This window comes from Penaeus vannamei, chromosome 27 (assembly GCF_042767895.1).
Source record: "Penaeus vannamei isolate JL-2024 chromosome 27, ASM4276789v1, whole genome shotgun sequence".
Lineage (NCBI taxonomy): Eukaryota > Metazoa > Arthropoda > Malacostraca > Decapoda > Penaeidae > Penaeus > Penaeus vannamei.
The window spans coordinates 27,416,669-27,431,668 of NC_091575.1; the positions used below are offsets into that span (position 1 = coordinate 27,416,669).

A 15,000-nucleotide genomic window follows, 5' to 3' on the forward strand; every position below is an offset into this window, starting at 1 on the left:
AATGATAATGATAATAATAATGATAAAGATTTAAGTATGATCTGTAACTATAAAGCATCCAGTTCTCCTCTCTGTGGATGTACAATCAAAGAGAGCCTGTATTACATGCATAACACACAAAGAAATGTCTATCTGTCGGTGTATTTATCTATGTATTTATTTGCATGTCTTTTATATGTGTGTATATATATATATATATATATATATATATATATATATATATATATATATATATATATATATATATATATATATATATATTTGCAACACACACAAACACGTAAAAGTACGTTTGTGCGAGAATATATGTGTGAATCTTTGGATTGCACCTCCAGATTCTGGACACTTTTAGAGAACGGATATTGAAATAAAAATGTTTGGAATTTCCTTCATTTATTCCTGGATATCCATATCATCAGTTAAACAGTTCAGCAACTGAAAATTTTCATCTGGCATTTACGATCACGCGCGTATGAATGTGTATGTATGGTAATGTTCAGATATGAGTTTATATGTTTTTAAATCATTGTACTGAATACATTATTCCTTCTGGTGACACTGTTATTCAGTATCTATCTGTATCTATGATCTTTAAAAACGTGCAATATGATAAAAATGCAATCACTGTTTATTCCAGGTTTATTGGACAGATTCGGTTTGCTAATTTAATGAAAATGACCTATTTCTCACAACAGTCTTATTGACTTTATACAGAATAAAACAGTCCAAATTAATTATCAGTTATTAGAGATATTCATTACGCAGACTGTAAGCAGATTCATCTAATTAAACGCCATTGTATCTTTGGGTATTGTTTGATTTTACCTTCCTTACTCTGCATGTCAGATGTTATTAGTTTTATTTTTTCGAAGTTATAATCTTTCATTGCGTATGAATTTAAAATCATTCACCGATAAGTATTTCGATGCGCATCTAAATATATATTATATATTTATGACTATTATTCGACATTTTTTTATTATTATTAGAAAAGGACATATATACACTCAAATGTGAATCATGGATAAAAATATCGTAAACTCTAAGCTCTGTAGACACATTCGGCCGTATGAGCAACTTCATTGAATAAGGCGAAGTCGACTCCGTTCTTGCGGAAGACGGAGGCGCACTTGTCGTTCGCTGGACCGGAAGTCTGTGGGGTGCGGGAGAAGACGAAGCCGAACTCGGACTTGTAGCCGTTCCAGTCGATGCAGGAATACACGCACGAGTAGCTGTCGTAGTCAGTCTCGATCACTTCATAGGGAGCGGCGAAAACTGTCGATGAAAGAAAAATCGTTAGGTGGAGTTAACTACACATATTAGTAATATAGCATTGGATTCCACAAAACATTAACATACCCGCAAGGATAAATGTTCCACACGTACCGGTAGGGAAATCGATGAGCATGTGGGCAGCAGGGAAGTCCTTTGTGGGGTAGATCTTGCCTTGCAGTCTGAGGTACTCGTTGTTGGGGCTGAATCCAGCTGTGGTCACCTTAAAGCCGTAGTCAGAGTCAGAGTAGTCGTAGTTGGAGTGGATGCAGCGAGTGTATGGCTGATAGGCGTTGTCGATGATCTGAGTCTGATACCAGCGGCCGGAGTACTGTTGTGGAAAAAAGAAACAAGGTTGGAACATGTGCACAATTCATTCAGATTATGATAATATTAAGACCAACATTAACTATAACATGCAGAAGACTACATGTATTTACCCTGCGAAGATCGAACTTGTCTTGGTTGGCCACTTTAGCGCATCTTCCAGGAACAACGAAGTCTGGAATGCCGTCAGCAGAGACAAGAGCCACGAGGGCAGCAGCGACGAGTGTGGTAAACATGATTTCTCAGTTGTGCTCCATACAAGAATACCTGGCGCTCTTATATCCCGTTTTCTATGGGCGGAGCTATGGTCGTTCACCTCTGTTGTCAGTTTCGATTTATAATGTTCGCTTTATTTCTATTGTATTATCTACGTTCCTTACTTTACGATTTCACACGGCTTCCTCAAGGTATTACTGATAAAATAAATGAGTTAACATGTTTGTTTTTGCGTCAGTTCACACTGCTAGCAAACAATCTGGAAACACCTTGAAACCTCATCGCCGGAGCTGCAACCAGGGTCGGATTATATAAGGCAGCAGCCTCTCTTGTTGTGGCACAAGTTGCATCCACTGATTGTGATCACCATGAATACATCTCTGTTCTTCCTTGCTGTTGTAGCAGCCGTCGCTGCTGACAAGATCCCCGACTTCGTCGTTCCAGGAAGATGTCCTGTTGTGGACGAGAAATCACTCTTCGACGAACAGATTCCCAATCATTCTAAGGTATGTTTAAATTCCTAAATGATGCCGTTATGCAACTGGTTATTCATATGTAATATACTAATGCGATATTTACAGATATATTTAGTTTTCAAAAATACAGTGACTGTTTCCTATTTCAGTATGCTGGTGTTTGGTATGAAATTGCCCTCACAAACAACCCATACCAACTCCTCAAGCAGTGCGTCCGCAACGAATATTCCTTTGGTAAGATGGATTTTCATTAAGCAGGCACTTCCATTGTTGATTATGTGGGCACTTGATGATATGTAATCTGTTATTTACTCATTTTAACTTATCCAATAATAATTACCTGTTACTAACTTACAGATGGAAATAAATTCATCGCCAAGTCAACTGGCATCAACGCTGACGGTAACCTCATGAAGCGCAACGGCCAGATTCTCCCCATGCCTCTTGGAGACCCTCACCTCTCCGTCGACTACGAGGGATGTGAGTATTGAAAAAGGATTTCTTTTTTGTGCATTTATTGAACAAATATCGGAATGTCATTATCAATTCTTTGTCTTGATACTAACTATATCTTCCTTCCCTTTTCTAGCTTGGATCGCTCCCTATGTCATCCTCGACACGGATTACGAGAACTTCTCGTGCATCTACTCCTGCACCGAATATAACTTCGGATACTACTCCGACTTCTCCTTCATCTTCTCCCGCTCGCCAAGCCTTTCTGACCAATACCTGAGACGCTGCGAGGCCGCCTTTAAGGAGGTCGGCGTCGACGTCTCTCGTTTCACGAAGACAGTCCAGGGTTCTGACTGCCCTTATGACACCCAGAAATCTTTGTAGATAGACCTTTAATTTTAAATATATATTAATAAATACATATACACACATGCATATGTATGTATGCAAGTACAATGGATATAACTTTGACACGATTTATCTTTTTATATAAAAAGAAATATCATTTAATTGCATTTTCTTTCCCTTTTGTTTATTGGTAACTGCTAACAGACACTTATTTGTCACGTATGAAATCGAAGGTATTTTCAATTAACTAAGACATTCAGCGGAAAATAATTATGAATTGGTCTTAATTACAAGGATGCAAAATTCGGCTTTTGGGATAGATTCTGTAAAATGTCTTATTATACGTAAAATGTTTTTGATGGGGATTATTTCCCATCTTGTACTTTTTAATAACATCAAACCTTGAACATGAATTCGAGGACGACCAGCATCTGCGAGGCATTCGGTTCTCCTGTGTATGTAGACATGAATACGCTGATCTTGTGTTACATGGATACTCATACTCACACAAATGTAAATGTATATATGTGTGTATGTTCGTGCATGTGCATAAGTAAGTATAGATACATATATATACGGCACGTATATGTGAGCGCGCTCGCGTGTGTGTGCCTTCTCGTATACTTATATACACATATATATACATATATATGAGTACATGTATGTGTGTGTACTCGCGCATACATATATATATATATATATATATATATATATATATATATATATATATATGTGTGTGTGTGTGTGTGTGTGTGTGTGTGTGTGTGTGTGTGTGTGTGTGTGTGTGTTTACATGTATAATGTACATATATATAAATATATATATTTACTTATATAGATAGATAGATAGATAGATATACATGTATATAATATAATATATATATATACATATATATACATATATGTATATGTATACTTATATACAAATATATATACATATATAATATATATATATATATATATATATATATATATATATATATATATATATATATATATATATATATATATATGGACTCACACACGCACATATAAATGTGTGTACATATATATATATATATATATATATATATATATATATATATATATATATATATATATATATATATATATATATATGCATATATATTTATAAGTATTTACAAATATATATACATACACGCACCTTGCACTCGCCTGAAAATGTGCTTGTACAAGCGTGGGCAATCGAGGAACACACGAGGATATTCTTCTAGATTTCGGACTTTAAGTAATGCAACATTTAAGATACAAAAAAATCGGTTTGCATTAAACACATGCTTGCATTAGTTGAAACATGTATGCTTGGGCGTGTGAATATATATATATATATATATATATATATATATATATATATATATATATATATATATATATATGTGTGTGTGTGTGTGTGTGTGTGTGTGTGTGTGTGTGTGTGTGTGTGTGTCTGTGTGTGTGTGTGTGTATGTATTTATATTTATTTATTTATATGTATATGTGTATATGCATATATGTATATATGTGTGAGTGTGCACACACATATTAACATAAATATGCATATATGTATGAATGTGTAGAACGTGAATTTATTATTATTTTTCGTATTATGAGATGTATTATTAAATAGACAACTGCTGGCATTACTATCCCATTTTCATATTCAACTTACAAGCCTTTGCAGTCTATAGAAAATCTTATGATAGTGTAAAAGTTAAATCATTTCTTATTTCAGTTTTGTGCGGTACAGTTGAAAACACTTTCAATATTTTTATTGTCATTATATGGACAATTATTGACAATTCATTTGAATGATCATTTTTTGTAGTTATTAGGCAGTCTCTTTGTAGAGTCTGCTGTAGATGTCATGAAAAATGTCTTCGATTAGGACGTTGCTTTGCTTTCAGCTTCTGCATGACAAATGTCTGTGTATTTTTTCAATTGTCTTTTATGCTGAATTATGTTATCATCTATCATTAAGCATGACTCTAATGAAGTTCACAATTAAGGTGTTCCATACCTCAGAAGTAGCTAAAGAGACAAGGAAAGTCTATAGTTACATTTGATATAAGATTTTATTGGAAACACACGCATACACACACAATTTGCATAATGACATACTTATATAAAAATATTTTAATATTTATAATGAAGTAAACTTTAAGCTCTGTAGACGCATTCGGCCGTATGAGCAACTTCATTGAATAAGGCGAAGTCGACTCCGTTCTTGCGGAAGACGGAGGCGCACTTGTCGTTCGCTGGACCGGAAGTCTGTGGGGTGCGGGAGAAGACGAAGCCGAACTCGGACTTGTAGCCGTTCCAGTCGATGCAGGAATACACGCACGAGTACGTCTCGTAGTCGGTCTCGATCACTTCATAGGGAGCGGCGAAAACTGTCGATGAAAGAAAAATCGTTAGATGGAGTTAGCTACACATATTAGTAATATAGCATTGGATTTCGCAAAACATTAACATATCCGCAAGGATAAATATTACACACGTACCGGTAGGGAAATCGATGAGCATGTGGGCAGCTGGGAAGTCCTTTGTGGGGTAGATCTTGCCCTGCAGTCTGAGGTACTCGTTGTTAGGGCTGAATCCAGCTGTGGTCACCTTAAAGCCGTAGTCAGAGTCAGAGTAGTCGTAGTTGGAGTGGATGCAGCGAGTGTATGGCTGATAGGCGTTGTCGATGATCTGGGTCTGATACCAGCGGCCGGAGTACTGTTGTGGAAAAAAGAAACAAGGTTGGAACATGTGCACAATTCATTTAGATTATGATAATATCAAGGCCAACATTAATTATAACATACAGAAGACCACATGTATTTACCCTGCGAAGATCGAACTTGTCTTGGTTGGCCACTTTAGCGCATCTTCCAGGAACAACGAAGTCTGGAATGCCATCAGCAGAGACAAGAGCCACGAGGGCAGCAGCGACGAGTGTGGTAAACATGATTTCTCTGTTGTGCTCCTTGCAAGAATACCTGGCGCTCTTATATCCTGTTTACGGTGGGCGGAGCTTTGGTCATTAACCTCTGTTGTCAGTTTCGATTTATAATATTTGTTATGTTTCTGTTGTACTATTTACATTTCTTCCTTTTACGATTTCACACTGCTTCCACAAGAAGGTATTGCTTATAAATTAAATGAATTAACACGTTTCTTTGGCGTCAATTTACACTGCGAGCAAACAATCTGGAAACACCTTGAAACCTCATCGCCGGAGCTGCAACCAGGGTCGGATTATATAAGGCAGCAGCCTCTCTTGTTGTGGCACAAGTTGCATCCACTGACTGTGATCACCATGAATTCATCTCTGTTCTTCCTTGCTGTTGTAGCAGCCGTCGCTGCTGACAAGATCCCCGACTTCGTCGTCCCAGGAAGATGTCCTGTTGTGGACGAGAAATCACTCTTCGACGAACAGATTCCCAATCATCCTAAGGTATGTTTAAATTCCTAAATTATGCAGTTATACAACTGGTTACTCATATGTAATATACTAATGCGATATTTACAAATATATTTAGTTCTCAAAAATACAGTGACTGTTTCCTATTTCAGTATGCTGGTGTTTGGTACGAAATTGCCCTCACAAACAACCCATACCAACTCCTCAAGCAGTGCGTCCGCAACGAATATTCCTTTGGTAAGATGGATTTTCATTAAATGAACACTTCTAATGTTGATATGTAACCTGTTATTTACTTATATTAACTTGTAATAATTACATGTTACCTACTTACAGATGGAAACAAATTCATCGCCAAGTCAACTGGCATCAACGCTGACGGTAACCTCATGAAGCGCAACGGCCAGATTCTCCCCATGCCTCTTGGAGACCCTCACCTCTCCGTCGACTACGAAGGATGTGAGTACTCAAACTAATACTTGTGTTCTGTGCATTTATTGAACAAGTATCGGAATGCTATTATCAATGATTTTTCCTGATATTAACTATATCTTCCTTCCCTTTTCTAGCTTGGATCGCTCCCTATGTCATCCTCGACACGGATTACGAGAACTTCTCGTGCATCTACTCCTGCACCGAATACAACTTCGGATACTACTCCGACTTCTCCTTCATCTTCTCCCGCTCGCCAAGCCTTTCTGACCAATACCTGAGACGCTGCGAGGCCGCCTTTAAGGAGATCGGCGTCGACGTCTCTCGTTTCACGAAGACAGTCCAGGGTTCTGACTGCCCTTATGACACCCAGAAATCTTTGTAGATAGCGTTTTAATTTTAAATATATATTAATAAATATAAATATACACCCATGCATATATATGTATGCACGTACAATGAAAGTTATATTGACATCGATATATCTTTTTATATAAAAATATCACATTTTCATAGCAATTTTCTTTCCCTTTGTTTATTGGTAGACTGGTAGTAAACACCAATTTGCCACGTATGTCAAATCAAGGACCTTTTCAGTGACCTATGTATGACATTAAGCAGAAGAAAAGGAAGATAAATTGTTCTTAACTACTTTGATGTAGAATTCCTTACATTTATGGACAGATTCTGTAAAATGACATATTAAGCATTAAATTTAGTTGATCGGGATTATTGATGGCATAAAAACTTAATCAAATATGAATTCGAGTATGACCGGTATCTACGAGGAATTCAAGTCTCCTGCCTATGTAAACGTGAATACGCTGATCTTGTGTTACATAGATACTCGTACACACGCAAGTACACACACACACACACACACAAACACACACACACACACACACACACACACACACACACACAAACACACACACACACAAACACACACACACACACACACACACACACACACACACACACACACACACACACACATATATATATATATATATATATATATATATATATATATATATATATATATATATATATGTAGAGAAAAAGAGAGAGAGGGGGAGATGTGTGTATGAATTTATGTGCATGTGCATATAAGTACATATGCAAACACATACGGTATGTATATGTATGTGTATGTGCTCGCGCATATTTATCTTTATGAGTGAGTGTGTATGTGTGTGTGTTTATGCTCGGGTATATATCCATCTATCTGTATATATATATATATATATATATATATATATATATATATATATATATATATATATATATATATATATATATATACACATGTGTATTTATTCATATATCCACATACGCATGTGTGTAAATATATATATATATATATATATATATATATATATATATATATATATATATATATATATATATATATATGTGTGTGTGTGTGTGTGTGTGTGTGTGTGTGTGTGTGTGTGTGTGTGTGTGTGTATACATATATATATATGTATATATATACATATATATATATGTTTGTATATATGCATATATGTATATATATATATATATACATATATATATATAATATATATGCATATATACGTACATATATACATACATACAGTATATACTCGCCTGAAAGTATGCTTGTATAAGTATGAGTATCAAAAAAACAGACAAGGTTATTTCTCTAGACTTCGGGCATTAAAGAATGCAGCAGTATAGAGACTAAATCTTTATCGTCCTGGAATGCATGTTTACGAAAAATCAGTTTGAATTTTCCTGAACACCAAATCATGGGTTGAACAGTTCATTAACCAAATTCTAATCTATTAAGCGCGTGTGTTTGCGTGAGAGAGAGAGAGACAGAGACAGAAAAAGAAAAAGAATGAGAGCGAGTTGTGTATGTTGCAATACATATTTGCATAAGTGCATATAATCATGATCGCTTGTAATTTCAGTATGCGTGTATATGCTTGTGTGTGTGCGTGCGTGCGTGCTGGCATGCGTGTGCGTACATACCAGCATTTATGCAATTGCATATTTATTTATTATGCATTCATAAGTGAACAGACGTGTAATAAAACATACACACTTGCATTAGATTAAATATGCTTACATGTGCGTGTGTTTAGGTGTGTGTATATGTATATGCACACATACATACATACATATATATATATATATATATATATATATATATATAAACATATGTGTGTATGTACTTATATTGTGCATGACTGTGTGTGTGTTTGCTAGTGTTTATGTACATATATGCATATATATATTAACATATGCCCATGTGTGTATGTATATATATACATATCTATGAATGCAGAGTGCGGAAATGTCTATTATTATATTTTTCTTTTTTCAAGCCATATAAGGAAAGATCTTATCAAATAAACCACACCTTCTAATGGCATTGCTACCCAATATATGCGTTGATCTCACGATCCTTTTGTTTATAGAAAAGCTTGTGATAGTGTAAAAATGTAATTATTTCTGATTCCAGCTTTGTTTGATACAGTCGAAAACACTCAAAAGTCTTATTGACATCAAATGGAGTGTTATTTACAGTTCCATTGAATTATCATTTTGTTGGTATCCATTAAGCATTCTTTGTAGAGTCTGTCTGCTGTAGATGTCTTATCAAATATTTCACAGTTAAACTTTTTCATACCACAAAAGAAGATAAAGATAAAGGGAATGTCTATAGTTATATTTGAATAAGATTTTATTGGAAACGCACACACATACTCACATAATTTGTATAATCACACCAACTTTATATAAAAATATTGTTTGTATTTTTTGCAATTAATTATACTAAGCTCTGTAGACACATTCGGCCGTATGAGCAACGTCATTGAATAAGGCGAAGTCGACTCCGTTCTTGCGGAAGACGGAGGCGCACTTGTCGTTCGCTGGACCGGAAGTCTGTGGGGTGCGGGAGAAGACGAAGCCGAACTCGGACTTGTAGCCGTTCCAGTCGATGCAGGAATACACGCACGAATACGTCTCGTAGTCAGTCTCGATCACTTCATAGGGAGCGGCGAAAACTGTCGATGAAAGAAAAATCGTTAGATGGAGTTAGCTACACATATTAGTAATATAGCATTGGATTCCATAAAACATTAACATACCCGCAAGGATAAATGTTACGTACCGGTAGGGAAATCGATGAGCATGTGGGCAGCTGGGAAGTCCTTTGTTGGGTAGATCTTGCCCTGCAGTCTGAGGTACTCGTTGTTGGGGCTGAATCCAGCTGTGGTCACCTTAAAGCCGTAGTCAGAGTCAGAGTAGTCGTAGTTGGAGTGGATGCAGCGAGTGTATGGCTGATAGGCGTTGTCGATGATCTGGGTCTGATACCAGCGGCCGGAGTACTGTTGGGGAAAAAAGAAACAAGGTTGGAACATGTGCACAATTCATTCAGATTATGATAATATTAAGACCCACATAATGAATTATAATATACAGAAGACTACATGTATTTACCCTGCGAAGATCGAACTTGTCCTGGTTAGCCACTTTAGCGCATCTTCCAGGAACAACGAAGTCTGGAATGCCGTCAGCAGAGACAAGGGCCACGAGGGCAGCAGCGACGAGTGTGGTAAACATGATGCTTTCTCAGTTGTGCTGCTTGCAAGAGTACTTGGCGCTCTTATATCCTGTTTACGATGGGCGGAGCTATGGTCGTTCACCTCTGTTGTCAGTTTCTAATTATATTGCTTGATGTTTTCCTATTGCACAATTTACATTTCTTTCCCTGTGATTGCACACTGCTTCCACAAGAAGGTATTACTGATAAATTAAATGAGTTAACATTTTTGTTTTTGCGTCAGTTCACACTGCAAGCAAACAATCTGGAAACACTTTGAAACCTCATCGCCGGAGCTGCAACCAGGGTCGGATTATATAAGGCAGCAGCCTCTCTTGTTGCGGCACAAGTTGCATCCACTGATTGTGATCACCATGAATACATCTCTGTTCTTCCTTGCTGCTGTAGCAGCCGTCGCTGCTGACAAGATCCCCGACTTCGTCGTCCCAGGAAAATGTCCTGTTGTGGACGAGAAATCACTCTTCGACGAACAGATTCCTAATCATCCTAAGGTATGTTACAATTACGAAGAATTAATTAATTATGCAATTATACGATTGGATATTTATAAGTAATTTAGCAATGCGATATCTACAAATACATTTAGTTCTTAGAAATATAGTGATTGTTTTGTTATTATTGTTATTATTATTTCAGTATGCTGGTGTTTGGTACGAAATTGCTCTCACAAACAACCCATACCAACTCCTCAAGCAATGCGTCCGCAACGAATATTCCTTTGGTAAGATGGATTTTCATTAAGCAGGCACTTCTAATGTTAATTGAGTGGCTACTTGACGATATGTAATCTGTTATTTACTCATATTAACTTATCTAATAATAATAATTATATGTTACTAACTTACAGATGGAAACAAATTCATCGCCAAGTCAACTGGCATCAACGCTGACGGTAACCTCATGAAGCGCAACGGCCAGATTCTCCCCATGCCTCTTGGAGACCCTCACCTCTCCGTCGACTACGAAGGATGTGAGTATTGAAAAAGGATTTCTTTTTTGTGCATTTATTGAACAAATATCGGAATGTCATTATCAATTCTTTGTCTTGATACTAACTATATCTTCCTTCCCTTTTCTAGCTTGGATCGCTCCCTATGTCATCCTCGACACGGATTACGAGAACTTCTCGTGCATCTACTCCTGCACCGAATACAACTTCGGATACTACTCCGACTTCTCCTTCATCTTCTCCCGCTCGCCAAGCCTTTCTGACCAATACCTGAGACGCTGCGAGGCCGCCTTTAGGGAGATCGGCGTCGACGTCTCTCGTTTCGCGAAGACAGTCCAGGGTTCTGACTGCCCTTATGACACCCAGAAATCTTTGTAGATAGCGTTTTAATTTTAAATATATATTAATAAATACAAATACACATACACGCATAAATATGTATGCAAGTACAATGAATATAACTTTGACACGATTTATCTTTTTATATATATATTAAAAAAAATCACTTACTCATTGCATTTTCTTTCCCTTTGTTTATTGGTAGACTGGTAGTAAACACCAATTTGCCAGGTATATCAAATCAGTCATTTTCAGTGAACTGTGTATGACATTAAGTAGACGAAAATGAGAATGTGTTGGTTTTAACTACACTGATGTAAAATTCCATAGCTTTATGGACAGTCAGATTCTATAAAGTGTCATATTGTACATCAAATATAGTTGGTCGAGATGATATCCCATACAGTTCTTATTGATAGCATAAAAAACTTAAAATATAATATATATATATATATATATATATATATATATATATATATATATATATATATATATATATATATATATAAATCCGAGTAAGACCAGTATCTCCGAAGCATTCAACTCTCCTATGTATGTAGATATGAATACGCTGTTCTTGTGGAACTTGGATACTCATAATCACACACACACATACAAATACACATACACACACACACATACATATATATACACAAATTATATGTATATATGTATAAATATACATATATGTATATATGTATATATACATATATGTATATATGTATATATACATATATGTATATATGTGTATATATATACATATATGTATATATGTATAAATATACATATATGTATATATGTATATATATGAATATATGTGCTTGTGCATATGTAATTATACCGATATATACATATGGTATGCATATGTATATATATATATATGTGTGTGCTCTTGGGCTTGTGTGTTTATCTGTGTGTGCAAGTGTGTTTGTGCGTGCGTGCCTTCGTGTGCGTATATATGTGTGCTCGGGTACACACACACACACACACATATATATGTGTGTGTGTGTGTGCGTACACATATGTGTACTTGTATGTATATATATATGTCCACATACACGTATGTGTGTAAAAATGTATTTCTATATATAAATATACATACACACATATGTGCGTGTATACATATATGTTATATAATGTGTGTATATTTATATACCTATGATATATGATATGTATATATATAAACATATATATACATACATACACATATATATATATATACATACACATATACACACACATATATACATACACATATACACACACATATATACAGATATATACACATATGTATATATGTGTGTATCTATCTATATATCTATCTATCTGTATATATCCATATGTATGTGTGCATATAAACATATATACATATATATATGTATATGTATATATATATATATATATATATATATATATATATATATATATATATATATACATGTGTATATTTATACATATATATGGATGTGTATACGTATATATGGATATATATACAAATATATATATATATATATATATATATATATATATATATATATATATATATATATATATATGTGTGTGTGTGTGTGTGTGTGTGTGTGTGTGTGTGTGTGTGTGTGTGTGTGTGTGTACATATATACATACATATAGTACATACCCGAAAGCATGTTTGCTGAGTTATTTCTCCAGACTTCGGGCATTAAAGAATGCAGCATTACAGATACTAAATCTTCATCGCCCTTGAATGAAGGTTTGCGAAAAATCGGTTTAAATTTTCTAAAACACTAAATCATGGGTTGGACAGTTCAGTGGCTCAAAACTTAAGTCTATCAAACGCGCGCGCGTGCGTGTGAGGATGAGAGAGAGAGAGAGAGAGAGAGGGAGAGAGAGAGAGAGAGAGAGAGAGAGAGAGAGAGAGAGAGAGAGAGAGAGAGAGAGAGAGAGAGAGAGAGAGAGAATCGTGTATGTTGCAATCTATATTTGTGTATAAGTGCATATAACTATGACCGCGAGGGATTTCAGATGAATATGCATGTGGACAGTGCACACACACTCACACATATATATGTACATGTATATATCCGTGTATATGTTTGTGTGTGTGCGTGCATGCTGGCATGCGTGTGCGTACATACCAGTATTCATATATTAACACATTTATTTACTATGCATTGATATATGAACAGAGAAGTGCAATAAAAAACACAGATTAAACATACATATGCGTGTGTTTATGTTTATATATGTATATATATGTACACTTATATATTATTATGTATATATATATATATATGTGTGTGTGTGTGTGTGTGTGTGTGTGTGTGTGTGTGTGTGTGTGCGTATATGTATATATATTGTATATATATACATATATATATTAACATATGCACATGTGCGTATCTATATATGCATTTGTATGTGTGCGTATATATGTGTGTGAGCGTGTGTATATTTATGTATATATACACACATGTTAACATAACCTATATATACACATATGTGTGTAAATGCATAGTGCGGAAATGTGTATTACACTTTTCTTATTTTATGAGGAAACTTCTTAATAAATCAACCACAACCTCTACTAGCATTGCTATTCAATCTATACACTGATCTCACGATCCTCTACAGTCTATAGAAAAGCTTGTGATGGTGCAAAAATGTAATTATTTCCGAGTTTAGTTTTGCTTCGTACAGTTGAAAACACTCAAAAGTCTTATTGATATTAAATGGACTTATTTACAATTCCTTTGAATTGTTGTTTTTGTATGTATCCATTAGGCATTCTCCTTGTAAAGAGTCTGCTGTAGATGTGTTTAAAATTTTACAGTTAAACTTTTCCGTATTTCTAAAGGAGCTATAGCCATAGGGAAAATCTCTAGTTATATTCAATTAAGATTTTATTGAAAACGCGCACACATACACACATAATTTGTATAATCACGTATCATCCTGATATAAAAATATTATTTTAATATTTGTAATAAAGTAAACTCTAAGCTCTGTAGACACATTCGGCTGTATGAGCAACGTCATTGAATAAGGCGAAGTCGACTCCGTTCTTGCGGAAGACGGAGGCGCACTTGTCGTTCGCTGGACCGGAAGTCTGTGGGGTGCGGGAGAAGACGAAGCCGAACTCGGACTTGTAGCCGTTCCAGTCGATGCAGGAATACACGCACGAATACGTCTCGTAGTCAGTC

General features: G+C 35.4%; 7 protein-coding genes and 1 pseudogene across 7 annotated transcripts in view; 4 read left to right on the forward strand and 4 right to left on the reverse strand.

Moving 5' to 3' along the window:
• LOC138866869 (crustacyanin-A1 subunit-like) overlaps positions 1 to 352 on the forward strand; it is a 2,057-nt pseudogene extending 1,705 nt beyond the window's left edge.
• A 273-nt stretch (positions 353 to 625) lies between these two features.
• On the reverse strand, positions 626 to 1,848 carry LOC113829716 (crustacyanin-A2 subunit). The gene is made up of 3 exons (XM_027382906.2): positions 1,713 to 1,848; positions 1,387 to 1,603; positions 626 to 1,275 (listed from the first exon to the last, which is right to left on the reverse strand). The coding sequence occupies exons 1-3, from the start codon at positions 1,833 to 1,835 to the stop codon at positions 1,043 to 1,045; spliced, it is 573 nt and encodes a 190-aa protein (XP_027238707.2). The 5' UTR covers positions 1,836 to 1,848; the 3' UTR covers positions 626 to 1,042.
• Positions 1,849 to 2,159: 311 nt separating this feature from the next.
• On the forward strand, positions 2,160 to 3,249 carry LOC113829751 (crustacyanin-C1 subunit). Its single transcript, XM_027382929.2, has 4 exons — positions 2,160 to 2,321; positions 2,441 to 2,525; positions 2,649 to 2,771; positions 2,881 to 3,249. Exons 1-4 carry the CDS (start codon positions 2,184 to 2,186, stop codon positions 3,126 to 3,128), a joined length of 594 nt encoding a protein of 197 aa, XP_027238730.2. The 5' UTR covers positions 2,160 to 2,183; the 3' UTR covers positions 3,129 to 3,249.
• Positions 3,250 to 5,144: 1,895 nt separating this feature from the next.
• On the reverse strand, positions 5,145 to 6,061 carry LOC113829675 (crustacyanin-A2 subunit). Its single transcript, XM_027382871.2, has 3 exons — positions 5,919 to 6,061; positions 5,593 to 5,809; positions 5,145 to 5,481 (listed from the first exon to the last, which is right to left on the reverse strand). Exons 1-3 carry the CDS (start codon positions 6,039 to 6,041, stop codon positions 5,249 to 5,251), a joined length of 573 nt encoding a protein of 190 aa, XP_027238672.2. The 5' UTR covers positions 6,042 to 6,061; the 3' UTR covers positions 5,145 to 5,248.
• A 305-nt stretch (positions 6,062 to 6,366) lies between these two features.
• LOC113829725 (crustacyanin-C1 subunit) lies at positions 6,367 to 7,440 on the forward strand. The gene is made up of 4 exons (XM_070141103.1): positions 6,367 to 6,530; positions 6,650 to 6,734; positions 6,834 to 6,956; positions 7,067 to 7,440. The coding sequence occupies exons 1-4, from the start codon at positions 6,393 to 6,395 to the stop codon at positions 7,312 to 7,314; spliced, it is 594 nt and encodes a 197-aa protein (XP_069997204.1). The 5' UTR covers positions 6,367 to 6,392; the 3' UTR covers positions 7,315 to 7,440.
• A 2,187-nt stretch (positions 7,441 to 9,627) lies between these two features.
• LOC113829758 (crustacyanin-A2 subunit) lies at positions 9,628 to 10,544 on the reverse strand. The gene is made up of 3 exons (XM_027382935.2): positions 10,407 to 10,544; positions 10,078 to 10,294; positions 9,628 to 9,970 (listed from the first exon to the last, which is right to left on the reverse strand). The coding sequence occupies exons 1-3, from the start codon at positions 10,527 to 10,529 to the stop codon at positions 9,738 to 9,740; spliced, it is 573 nt and encodes a 190-aa protein (XP_027238736.2). The 5' UTR covers positions 10,530 to 10,544; the 3' UTR covers positions 9,628 to 9,737.
• A 313-nt stretch (positions 10,545 to 10,857) lies between these two features.
• LOC113829711 (crustacyanin-C1 subunit-like) lies at positions 10,858 to 11,988 on the forward strand. Its single transcript, XM_070140556.1, has 4 exons — positions 10,858 to 11,021; positions 11,167 to 11,251; positions 11,378 to 11,500; positions 11,610 to 11,988. Exons 1-4 carry the CDS (start codon positions 10,884 to 10,886, stop codon positions 11,855 to 11,857), a joined length of 594 nt encoding a protein of 197 aa, XP_069996657.1. The 5' UTR covers positions 10,858 to 10,883; the 3' UTR covers positions 11,858 to 11,988.
• Positions 11,989 to 14,703: 2,715 nt separating this feature from the next.
• LOC113829760 (crustacyanin-A2 subunit) overlaps positions 14,704 to 15,000 on the reverse strand; it is a 906-nt gene continuing 609 nt past the window's right edge. The window contains exon 3 of the mRNA XM_027382936.2: positions 14,704 to 15,000. This exon is cut by the window's right edge and continues 28 nt beyond it. Coding sequence (XP_027238737.1) covers positions 14,796 to 15,000 — 205 coding nt within the window. The 3' untranslated portion in view covers positions 14,704 to 14,795.

Bases quoted from the DNA above. Each gene is read 5' to 3' on its own strand.
- LOC113829758 (XM_027382935.2), bottom strand. From the start codon at position 10,529: ATGTTTACCACACTCGTCGCTGCTGCCCTCGTGGCCCTTGTCTCTGCT. The intron at 10,295-10,406 runs GTAAATACATGT...TTTCCCCAACAG, and splicing joins ACAAGTTCGATCTTCGCAGG to TACTCCGGCCGCTGGTATCA. The intron at 9,971-10,077 runs GTACGTAACATT...TTTCATCGACAG, and splicing joins GCTCATCGATTTCCCTACCG to TTTTCGCCGCTCCCTATGAA.
- LOC113829711 (XM_070140556.1), top strand. From the start codon at position 10,884: ATGAATACATCTCTGTTCTTCCTTGCTGCTGTAGCAGCCGTCGCTGCT. The intron at 11,022-11,166 runs GTATGTTACAAT...TTATTATTTCAG, and splicing joins AGATTCCTAATCATCCTAAG to TATGCTGGTGTTTGGTACGA. The intron at 11,501-11,609 runs GTGAGTATTGAA...TCCCTTTTCTAG, and splicing joins CTCCGTCGACTACGAAGGAT to CTTGGATCGCTCCCTATGTC.
- LOC113829716 (XM_027382906.2), bottom strand. From the start codon at position 1,835: ATGTTTACCACACTCGTCGCTGCTGCCCTCGTGGCTCTTGTCTCTGCT. The intron at 1,604-1,712 runs GTAAATACATGT...TTTCCACAACAG, and splicing joins ACAAGTTCGATCTTCGCAGG to TACTCCGGCCGCTGGTATCA. The intron at 1,276-1,386 runs GTACGTGTGGAA...TTTCATCGACAG, and splicing joins GCTCATCGATTTCCCTACCG to TTTTCGCCGCTCCCTATGAA.
- LOC113829725 (XM_070141103.1), top strand. From the start codon at position 6,393: ATGAATTCATCTCTGTTCTTCCTTGCTGTTGTAGCAGCCGTCGCTGCT. The intron at 6,735-6,833 runs GTAAGATGGATT...ACCTACTTACAG, and splicing joins CCGCAACGAATATTCCTTTG to ATGGAAACAAATTCATCGCC. The intron at 6,957-7,066 runs GTGAGTACTCAA...TCCCTTTTCTAG, and splicing joins CTCCGTCGACTACGAAGGAT to CTTGGATCGCTCCCTATGTC.
- LOC113829751 (XM_027382929.2), top strand. From the start codon at position 2,184: ATGAATACATCTCTGTTCTTCCTTGCTGTTGTAGCAGCCGTCGCTGCT. The intron at 2,322-2,440 runs GTATGTTTAAAT...TTCCTATTTCAG, and splicing joins AGATTCCCAATCATTCTAAG to TATGCTGGTGTTTGGTATGA. The intron at 2,526-2,648 runs GTAAGATGGATT...ACTAACTTACAG, and splicing joins CCGCAACGAATATTCCTTTG to ATGGAAATAAATTCATCGCC.
- LOC113829675 (XM_027382871.2), bottom strand. From the start codon at position 6,041: ATGTTTACCACACTCGTCGCTGCTGCCCTCGTGGCTCTTGTCTCTGCT. The intron at 5,810-5,918 runs GTAAATACATGT...TTTCCACAACAG, and splicing joins ACAAGTTCGATCTTCGCAGG to TACTCCGGCCGCTGGTATCA. The intron at 5,482-5,592 runs GTACGTGTGTAA...TTTCATCGACAG, and splicing joins GCTCATCGATTTCCCTACCG to TTTTCGCCGCTCCCTATGAA.